Below are 11,817 nucleotides of genomic sequence, written 5' to 3' on the forward strand. Positions count from 1 at the left end.
CAGTCTTCCATTTTTACTGATGTGAAAGTAAAATGTTTTATTATCTTGTCCTATACTCCTTGATAAGTTGAATCACAGTTCCTCTTTCTTTCTAGACCAATAATATCCATATTAAAATATGCTTTACAATGTCAATATTATTCCTTTTTATTATAATTTTTGGTTTCCTAGTCCTAATGAAGACACAGCAATCAGAAAACAAATCACTTGGCTGTCAAAAAGTAAGAGAGGAACATTTGCATACATTAGAGAGATTCAGAGGTCACACTGCCAGATACAGCAGTCCCCAGCATTCTATTTGTTGAAAAATTGGATGCATTGTGAAGTACATTTTCTGCAATAGCCAAAAACTGTCTCTTGAAATAAAATCACATGAAATTAGAAAGCCCTGCAGATAAAATGGTAATGGTTTTCTCACCTGTGAATACAGTTTTTTCCTTCGAGATAAGCCATACCAGCAGCAGCATCCAAAGACATCTTCACAAGTTGCTTCATCTTTAATTCATCTTTCTTCTTCCGTAAAAATGAAAGGAAATCACCACCTGGACATAAAACGTGACATAAAGATGCAGTGATGTCCCATCAATTTACGGATTTTTAGAAAGGAATGTCTATTGTTATGATCCCAGCTAATGTTACTACCGGACAAAGTAGATCCCAGACTGAAATCTGGATTGATAGGTAATCTTGTTTTCCTGGTTTTAATGAGGTAGTCTTTCACAATAACACAAACATGCAATGCTGCCAGTTCAGTTCTGACAACAAAACATAAGTTTATGACGCAAAAGAAATGAAGGAAAAAAAAAATGAATAAACCAATCTATCTACATACAACAGAAGTTTAAAAAGATTTAGAAACACAGTACAATACAATCCCATTCATCCCTCAACCCTCCTTAACAGTACTCGCAGAGAGAATTCCCTTCCACTTCCCATCTGTAGGCTTAATTCAATTGTAGCTGCAACCTTTGTACCTGATAGTCTCTTCCTGGAGGCTTCATTTAACTAGGCTTATTCTTTTTCAGCTTCAAATAACTCCTTCAGGGTTTTGACCAAATACTTCTGATATGGAACCTTTAAATTAAACTCTTCACATTGAGGAAACCTCTTTCTTAATAGCCCTAAATTACCTCCATGTCTCAGAAGCAACTGTTGTATACACCAAGCTTCAATCAGGAGTTCAACAAAACTGTCAAACAGAAGCAAAAAAGATTTTTGTCCCACTCCCTACAAGATATAGATCTTTCCCCTAAATCCAAAAAAAGTCCTGAATTTTCTGTCTGAAGGCCTAATGCACAACACTTGTTTGCTCCCACAAATCCATTACTTTCTAGCAAGTCTCTCTCTAATACTGTTTTGTAAAACAAATCACATGGCTATAAAAATGCTTACAAGTTAATCATTAAATCTCTTCAGACAGAAAACACAAGAGCCACGAGTTCAAAATTCAAAACTCCAAAATAAATGGTATTAACATATAAATTATGCAACTTTCATTGCACAATAAACTACACATTTATTGAACATGCACTTAAATTATCATGAATAATACTGACTTGCTAAAGACGTAATCAGAACATTTTAGATCTTCTCCACTGCTCATCATTTCTTGATCTGTAACTAGCTACTGGATGCAACATAGGAGCAGGAGTCAGTCATTCAGCCCATCAAGCCTGATTCAACCTTTCAATTTGATCACGTCCGATCATCCACTTTGAAACCTTCTTCCCACATTATCGTCACAGCCATTTAGGTCATTGGCACTTTGTGAGGAAGGGTAATAAGACATTAGTTTTCTTAGTTGCCTTCAGTAACTTATTGACAAAGACAACCTGGCTCCTTTGTACATTTACACTTTCTAAGCTCTTACCCTTTAAGTAAAATGAGTAATCTCTAATTTTCTCTGTTATACTCCACCTGTGATGGTTCCTGCTCACTCACAGACTCTCTCAACCCTTTGGAAGAACCTTTGCATCTTGCGCATAACAAATATTCCGATCTACCCCTCCATCATCTATGAATATATAAATATTACATTTAATCCCCACATCCAAATCATTGGTAATATATTGTGAACAAGTGGGGCCCCAAAAACTGATCCTTGCATAACCCCACTATTTGCAGGCTACAAATACAAGATTGACCAGTTTATTCCTACTGTTTTCTGTTAATCGATCCTTAATCCATTTCAGCAGAACACCTCCTTTCCCATGTGCTTTAATCTGGCAAAAGAATAACCTGTTGGGGACTTTATCGAAAGTCTTCTGAACGTGCAAGTGTACTATGCCCACCAAGTCACCTTCATAAAATATGTTACAAATGTCCTCAAGAAAAATCTAGATTCCCCATTCACAAATCCATGCCGACTCTGCCTAATCAGATCATGATTATCTATGTGTTCATTTATCACTTCCTTTGTAACAGATTCTGAAATTATACCTCTTTCCAATGCAAGGCGAACAGGACTGCTGTTTCCTATTTTCTCTCTCCCTCCCTCCTTAAATGTTGATGTGACATTTGTGACCTTCCGATATGTAGGAACAATTCCATAATCTGTAGAATTTAAAAGCTGCTTACTAATATATCCTGTCTCTATAGCTACCTCTCCCTATTCTAGGATGTAGAAGATCAGGTCCCCAATGATTTATCAACCTTCAGTCCAACTAATTTCACTACTCCTACTAATGTCCTCATTTTGCCTCATCCCTTGGATCTCAAATTCTGGGACATTTTTTCTACTTTCCTGAGTGAAGACAGACGCAAAGTAATTAATTAGCTTCTCTGCCATTACAAATTCTCGTGACTATGCCTGTAATGGACCTAAAGTTGTCTTAGCCAAATGTTTTCCTTTTAGCCTGTCCTTTCTCGATAGCAAATATCCTTAAATATGCATTTCCCAGTCTTGGTCACCCTGCAGCCATTTTTTCGAAATGGCAAATAAGTCACATCCATTAACCTCTTCTTGTACCTTTAAATCATCTACATTCTTGACAAGGTTGTATGCATTCAGGCAGAGTGCTTTTAACTCGTTTTTTAAAAAAAGAATTCCACCTTCCAAGCTTAGTTGATGCTGGCCTTTGTTTCTCCTGCCTTCTAATATAACCGCTACTGTTCTACATTCTGTTGTCAACTTTTCTTACAACCTGAGCTAACCCTCAGGTTCTCAACATTTGACAAGCAAGTTTGAAATCTCCCAAACAGCACCAGCAAATCTTCTTTTAGGATGCAAGTCCTGATCCTATTAAGTTTAATCCATCCAGCTTGTATAGATTCTACCTGTCCCAATAACAATCCCAATGCCACAGAAATGTCATGATGCCCTCCATCCAACACCAGTTCCCTAACCATGTGTTCAAAAAAATGATTCCTTCTATTCCTATGCTCATTTGCATGTGGCATTGGGGTAATGCTGACCTTACTGCTCTTGCTTTTTAAATCAGAGCACAAGACCATAAGAATTAGAAACAGAAGCAAGCCATTCGGTTCCTCAAACCTACTCCTTCATTCAATAAGGTCGTGACTAATCCAACACTCCTCATGTCCACTTTCCTGCCTTTTTCCCATAACCCTTGAATCCCCTAGTGATCAAGAATCTATCACCTCATGCTTAAATATACATAAGGTTCTGCTTCTACAGCTCTCTGTGGCAAGGAATTCCAAAGACACTCAACCCTCAGAGAAGAAATTCCTCTGCATCTCAGTCTTAAACTGGAAGCCCTTAATTCTGAGATTATACCCTCTGCCCCTAAACTCTCCCATGAGGGGAAAAATCTTTTCAGCACTTACCCTGTCAAGCCCCTTAAGAATCCTATAAGATTACCTCTCATTCTTGTCGACACCAGAAACAATTTTTCCTTAATGAAGGAGACTATAACGGCCCCCAGTACTCCAGATGTGGTTTCATCAGCACCTTGTATAGTTGCAGCAAAACTTCCCTACTCTTATATTTCAACCCCATTGAAATAAGAGCCAACATTCCATTTGCCTTTCTGATTAGGAAGATACAATAGGGGAGCAGTTGCAGCTACGATAGAGGTATTTACGGACTTGTAGATAAGCACATGAATATGCACGTAATGAAGGGGTACGGATCAAGGGCAGGCAAAGGGATTAGTTTAATTTGGCCTCACCATCAGCACAATATCATGGGCTGAAGGGCCCGTTCCTGTGTTGTACTGTTCTATGTTCTTTTACCTGCTGCATCTGTGTGCTAGCTTTGTGTTCTTCCAGTAATTGGACAGATAGAATAGAGATAACATTATGCCAGAGTAACTGAGCCACATTACCAGCCCTACTTAAAATCACAAACTGGTTGTTCATATAATTAGGAGCCACTCAGGATTGCTTTTAGAAGTGCTGTTTAATCATGGAATTACATCTAAAGAAAGAAATGAGGTTCTCAGTTTTACAAGCATGCGCTGGTTGAATGGTTGCTCTCTTTGAATTTTGAAATTCTTGGATCTGTCCCCATGAAAGAAAAGTTCTGACACCACATTCTTCTTTCAGCAACACTCAAAATACATGCTATTAGAATATCTTGGGTTAAATTCGTTCCAAAGCTTGCTAATTTTTCCATTACATCATTCAGCCACACAAAGCAAGAGTCTAAATCAATACTAGTAATTGTACACATTAGTTAAAGGAATTGTCTCAACAACACAACCTTTTCTTGATATTAGTTAGCTGAATGCAATTGGGTCTGCAGTTTTAGCAATGAAATAATTAAACACATGACCTTCTAATTCTTAAGTTCTCTGCATGGCAGGTGCTGAGTCTATTCCAGCTTGAACAAGGATCAAACCCCATGCTGTTGGCATGAATCTGAACTACACCAGGCATATGGTCAACTATCCACCCGAGAGACCCCAACCAAATTCAACGAGCTCAAGCTTAGAAAGCTCAGAAGATAATTTCCAGGGAGGACAAAAAAGCTACCAGATTCTCTGTGTCTGGCCGTAATGCAATGATCCTTCTACAAGGTACCTATGCAAACACAGCAGTTTAAAGAAAAAGTATTATTGAATTATATTCAATGCATTTAACAGTGTTATGTTCCATATAAAAAACTTTGTAGAAACTCTGATTCCGGCAGGGAGGTGGTGGGGTGATGGTTAGCTTAGTTGGCTGGACAGTCAGTATGATTCATATTAATGTCAACAGCATGGAGTTTGAACTCCATTCCAGCTAGAGAGATTCAGGAGTTGCCTTACAGAAAATTCAAGGGGAAGAACGAAAAGCCAGTTTGGTCAACTGCTGCAGCTCCAGTTAAATGGTTAAATTCACCTAATTGATATCAGGGAAAGATAGATTGTTCAGATATATGAGGAAACAATAAAGGATATTTTATTGCAAATAAAGTTACTTTGATATGGGATGCAAGAGGTATGGGGAGAAATGGGAAGGGGGGGGCAGTGCTTGGGGGGAAGGGAGGGAATCAGAGAGCTCCCTCAAAGAGATGACAGATACAAGACCGTGTTCCTAAGAACGTTTGTCCAGTTATTAGTTAATAGCCGATTTCTGCTGGGACGTAAATGATTACCTTCCACTGGTGTGTGTGTGCGTGCGTGCGTGCGTGCGTGCGTGCGTGTGTGTGTGTGTGTGTGCGCGCCCAGTGAGTATATGGTTTCGTGATGCTGACAACAATTAAACAACCAGTACATGAAATATCACCACTTAGAGATATTGAAGGGCTGTTAATATTCAAAAAATCTCAATGGGTGATATTCTTAATTGCAGAAGGTACAGTAAAGAAAATTAATGGAAAAAATATCCTAACACTACAGAATCATTGCAAAAAAAGTGATAAGTAGAAAAGTAGTAACATAAGTGTGAATGCTAGGTGTCTAAGAATTTGACACCTTAATCACATCCTACCCCAGGACTTGAGCCCAAAAAAATCAATGCCGACTCTCTTGTGCAGTTCTGAGAGAGTGCTGCACTGTTGGAATTGCCAACTTTCGGATGTGAAATTGAATCTCCACCTAACTATTCAGTTAGATGTAAAACGTCACATAGCACTATTTTGATGATGATCAAGGCAATTATTCTCAGTGACTGAGCCAATAGTTGACGCACAATCAACAGCACCAAAAACAGATTATCTGACCATTATCAGATTGCTGTTTGAACTTACAATGGTGACAACTCTTCAAACTACTTTATTGGCTGTAAATTGCTATCAAAAATCCAATGGTTATAAGAAGTGCTATACAGTAATTTTGTAAAATTGCTCATGATTTAAATCAAATATTCAAGCCTCAAGTGAAAGAACAGACAGTAAAACTCAGGTCTGAAGTCCTTGATGCCCTCAGCAAATATAAGTTCAGAGTGGTAATTGCAATATAAATGATGTGCTTTTGCAGGCTCATAGCATTCAAGTACATTTGGACACAATGGGTATTCGGTATTCAGTAAAACTTATAAATAAAACAATTTTACTCAATTATTATGGGTCTAACATAAACAATGTAATATAAAGGATCCAAATATTATGAAAAATATCTTGTGGAATAAGCATTACTGCATTGTTGTAACTCACTTTACTGGATACGCAAACCGTCTACTGTCTGCAAAAAGATAATGTAAGGAGTATGACCAAGTTCTGATAAACGCTCACAACCTGAAACACTAATTATGTTCACAGAAGTTGGCTGAGCTACTGAGTTTTTTCAACATGCCCTGTTTTTAATTGACAATCAACATTTCATTTTTATTTCATTGTTTAGCCATGGGAAATTCACTAGACAGTGCAGCAAAAAATTAGAATTACCCTGCCTGCACCCAGGGGTCAGAATGCAATAACTGAGAGGTAATGAGAAGAAAAGAAAAATAACTTTACTTACTGAAGCAAGCATTTTACGTAGCTGAGATAAAGGAGAGTACCAGCATTGCACTATGCCACCTATTTTAGTAAACTGAATCAACTTAATAGTTCTGTTGCATCAATGACAAAATTAAACAAGACAATATAAAATAAACTGTGGAAAATCATCACTTCCAAAGTTTTCAACAATCTGATACTAATGTTTTTGTCCCTGAACTGAAACCACATTTTTGCAATTTCCCCACTTCACAAAAAATGAAACTACTGAATCTGCATTTATATTAGTGTATTTCCTGTTCTCAGGTTGACCCAACGAGTGCCACAATTATACACTTTTTGAACTGTTGCTGCTGTTGCAATGTACTAAAAATACCTGGCAATCAATTTCATAGCATGATTAGGCTACTTAGCCAGTTGTGCCTATGCTGACCCTTTGAAAAATAATGGCACTTAATCCCTCATCCCATTTTATTGTCAGCAACCATGTAAAATTAGTCAATCACAAGGATCTGGCTGATTCCTTTCTAAATCTATGGAATCAGTTTCAGGTAGAGACACTTCAGTAGAGTACTGACAATTCTTGTGGTAAAAAAATTTTCCTTAACTCCCTCCTGCTGTTTACTAATAATTTGAATCCATGTCTTCTAAATCAATGGCCAATGCATGAGAGGGAATTTATGCACAGGAAGATCCCATATGTGGTAATGAGGTAAGTTATCTGAAAATCTATTAGTGATGGTCATTGAAGGATCTGTATTAAACAAAACACCAGAGTTCTCCCATTTCACCTTTCAATAGTTCTGTGATTTTTTTTTTTTTTTACATGAATCTCATGGGAGATAGAACTTTGGGTTTTATACTTGACCAGATGATGGCACCCTCTCAAGATTACAGGATGTCCCATTCAGGCTTAGAGAATCACAGCAGAGAAAGAGGCCCTTTGGCCCACTTAAGACAGAGGTGAGGAGAAATTTTTTCTCCCAGAGGGTTGTCAGTTTCTGGGATTTCTTTTCTAGAGAGTAGTGGAGGCTGGGTCACTGAATACCCAGACAGGGAGTCAATGATTATATGAAGCAGGCAGGTAAATGGAGTTGAAGTGATTTTAGATCAGCTATTGCAGATGGCAATGAAATTATAGACCTATTAGCTTGACATTGGTACTAAGGAAAATGCTAGAGTGCTTTATAAAAGATTTAATAGCAGAGTACCTTGAAGATACTGACAGGGTTGGACAGAATCAGCATGGATTTACTAAAGGGGAATCATGTTTGACAAGACTGTTGGAATTTTTTGCGGATGTAACCAGTAGAGTTGATAAGGGGAAACCAGTGGATGTAGTTTACTTGAACTTTTCAGAAGGCTTTTGAAAACATCCCACGTAAGAAATTACCATGTAAAATTGGAGTGCATAGGATTGGGGGGTAGTGTACTAGCAATGGATAGAGAACTCACTGACAGACAGGAAACAAAGTCCGAATAAACGGGTCATTTTCTGAGTGGCAGTCAATGACGAGTGGGGTACCACGTGGATCACTGCTTGAAAGCCAGATATTCATAACATATATTAATGATTCAATTAAGGGAACTAAACATAATATCTCCAAGTTTGCAGATGACAAGCTAGGTAGAAGGGTGAACTGCGAGGAAGATGTAGAGATGCTTCATTGTGATTTGGAAAAGTTGAAGAACAAATTGGAAATGCATGACAGATGAAGTAAACATGGATAAATGTAATAGATTATCCATTTTGGTAGCAATGGCAAAAGATTGGGAAAAGGGGAAGTACAAAAAGACCTGCGTGTCCTTGTGTACCAATTACAGAAAATAAGCATGTAGATGCAGGCAGTTCATGGCACGTTGGCTTTCATTGAGAGAGGATTCAAATGCAGTAGCATTGAAGCACTGTGCAATTGAACACTAGATCTGACCTTGAGAAACTGTGTGCAGTTTTGGTCTCTGTCTGAGGAAGGATAGAGGGTATAACAACACAAGAAATGCAAGAAAGATTTATCAGACTGATTTCTAGGATGGCAGGACGGATTATGGAGACTGCAGGACTCTCACACGAAGATCGATTAGGACTATATTCGCTGGAGTTTAGAATTTGACAGGGGGAATCTCAAAAACCTATTAAAACTAACAGGACCAGGCAGGGTAAATACAGGAAGGATATTTCCACTGGGAGTCCAGAACCAGGTCACTGGGTAGGCCATTTAGGACTGAGATCAGAAAAAATTTCACCACTCAGAATGCTGAAGCTTTGAAAATCCTCTGCCTTAGAAAGCAGTTGGGGCCAAAAGAGGAGTTAGATATAGTTCTTAGAGCTAAAGGGGTGAAAGGGTACGGGGAGAAAGCAGGAACAAGGTACTTAGTTGGATGATCAGCCACGATCATACTGACTGGTGGAACAGGTTCAAAGGGCTGAATGGCATACTCCCACTCTTTTTGCGAAACAAGCAGTAGGAGTAGCCCCAGTGTCATCTCAAAGTATGATCTCATGCAACTTTCCATTCTGAGAAGCCGTCTTTGGACCATGCTCTTAACATAGTATTTACTGTATAAATTCTCTAAATCCATGCCTTCAAATCTCTACTAGGCAATTTGTCAATTTTTCTTTACAACATCAATAAACCACAACAGTGTTTCCGTTATTTGTCCACTTTGTAAGGTTGATGGTGAATCATGATCTGCCCTTTAGAAATTCATACTGACTTGCCTAATCAGGAATACTTCTTCACATAACACAGTGTGGAGCTGGAAGAACACAGCAGACCAGGCAGCATCAGAGGAACAGGAATCTCCAGATTTTCTGAAGAAGGGTCCCGACCTGAAACGTCAGCTTTCCTGTTCCTTTGATGCTGCCTGGCCTGCTGTGTTCTTCCAGCTCCGCACTGTGTTATCTCATACTCCAGCATCAACAGTTCTTACTATCTCCGATACTTCTTCATATGCTGAGTTATGCTATCCAACTGATTCACCTCAGTTTATAACTGAATTTAAATTAACTTGCCTGTTATTTCCAAGCTTCCTTTCTACGAGACGGATATAACATACATGACAAATAGCAGCGCTTTGGACATGGAGCGATCAGTCAGCAATTGAATTGTGCTGACATGTAAGCACCCAAACAAATCACGGCTAGTCATTTTCTCTCTGCAGAACCAGTCAGACAAACTGTGCAAATCCAGTACTTCATCTTTTTATTTCAGATTTCCAGCATTTGCAATTTTTCTTATATTTTAATGTAAAATCTTTGATTAGTAAGGGGATCAAGGGTGGGACAAGACAAGCGAATAAAGTTGAGAAATATATCAACCATGATCAAATGGCAGTGCAGAATGGCCCAATTCTGCTCCTATATATTATGATCTTATTCCATTGTCCAGCCTTTTATTCCACAGAATGCTGGAGAAGGATGGTTGGATGTAATTAACCGGGGTCCTAGAGATTAGCTTATCTTTGGTTTTAATCAATTTCTTTTACTACCAGTCACTTTGAGTAACTTCCACTGATTGTGAGACATTTTTAATGGCTGAGTTCTCTACAATTTTGGTATCTACCTCCACTGTGAAAACAGAGGTAAAGTATTAATATAAATACTCACTTTTTTACTTTCACTCATGGGTCATGGATGTCACTGGCTGACTAGCATTTATTGCCAATCCTTAGTTGCCGTTGAGAAAGTGCTGGTGGGCTGTCTTCTTGAGCCGCTGCAATCCATGGTTGACACACAATGCCCTTTGATTGGGAATTCCAGGATTTTGACCCAGTGACAGTGTGAGAATGATGGTACACTTCCACATTAGGCTGGTGAATGGCTTGGAGGGGAATTCGCAGGTGGTGATGCTCCCATGTATCTGATGCCATTGTGCTCCTAATGGAAGTGATCACGGTTTGGAAGGTGCTATCTCAGGATCTTTGGCAAATTTCTGCAGTGCATCTTGTAGATAGTACACAATGCTGCTATTGAGCATCAGTTGTGGAAGGAATGGATGTTCATTTACATGTGACAGTTCCTGAATATGAACTACAAACTTGCTCTTTTCATCTTGCAACTCTTTCCTGCCTTGTCAATGTTCAAACTATTAATTCATCTATAGAAAAAAATCTTTTCCTTACCCTCTGTTCTATAGCATTTTTTTCTTATTCTCTTTCATCTTTCTAACTATCATTTCTGTAGCTTCTTCATAAGCTCTAGATTTTCATCATTATTTCATGGATCAACAATAACAATGTCTCTAACATAATTTATCTATAAGCAATATAACTTAAAATACAACTCAAATACACAATTTAGTGACTTAATAATCTTAGAGATCAATTCCTTTTTCTAATTTTGAGCACTGGCATTGACAGAAATTCTGAAAAATGTGTTAAATAGCCACACAGCATTCTACCAACTTAACACATCTCCATACCTGAATATAATGTTCAGTGTTTTTCACATGTTTTGATTTGATTTGATTTATTGTTGTCATACGTACCTAGGTACAGTAAAAAGTTTTATTTTGCGTGCAGTACAGGCAGATCATACCATACAAAGTGCATAAAGGGTAATACAACAGAGTGAGGAATACAATGTTACAGATGTAGAGAAGGTGCACAAAGAGCGAGCATTAAATTTGAAATTTGAAAGGTCCATTCAGAAGTCTAATAACAGTGGGGAAGAAGCTGTTCTCTAATCTGTTGGTATGTGTGTTTAAGTGTTCGTATCTTCTGCCTGACAGAAGAGGCTGAGAGAGATTATAACTGGGGTTGGAGGGGTCTTTGATTATGTTGGCTGCCTTTGAGGCAATGAGAAGTATAGACAGAGTCAAAGTTACTAGTGTGAATGAATAAAAAAAGGAAAAATTTCAAATTCAGAGATAGTAGGAACTGCCGATGCTGGAGAATCTGAGATAACAAGGTGTAGAGCTGGATGAACACAGCAGGCCAAGCAGCATCAGAGGAGCAGGAAAGCTGACGTTTCGGGTCTGGACCCTTCTTCTGAAGAA

At 38.4% G+C, this 11,817-nt stretch overlaps 1 protein-coding gene across 4 annotated transcripts in view; it reads right to left on the reverse strand.

Annotated features, from left to right (window-relative positions):
- Positions 1-11,817, reverse strand: part of fer (fer (fps/fes related) tyrosine kinase) — a 202,491-nt gene that overhangs the window by 47,615 nt on the left and 143,059 nt on the right. For all 4 annotated transcript variants that reach the window (XM_048594686.1, XM_048594692.1, XM_048594681.1 and 1 more), the window contains one exon: positions 419-542. In XM_048594686.1, coding sequence (XP_048450643.1) covers positions 419-542 — 124 coding nt within the window. The remainder of the gene's footprint in view (positions 1-418; positions 543-11,817) is intronic.

This window comes from Rhincodon typus, chromosome 3 (genome assembly GCF_021869965.1).
Source record: "Rhincodon typus isolate 14 chromosome 3, sRhiTyp1.1, whole genome shotgun sequence".
NCBI classification, from domain to species: domain Eukaryota; kingdom Metazoa; phylum Chordata; class Chondrichthyes; order Orectolobiformes; family Rhincodontidae; genus Rhincodon; species Rhincodon typus.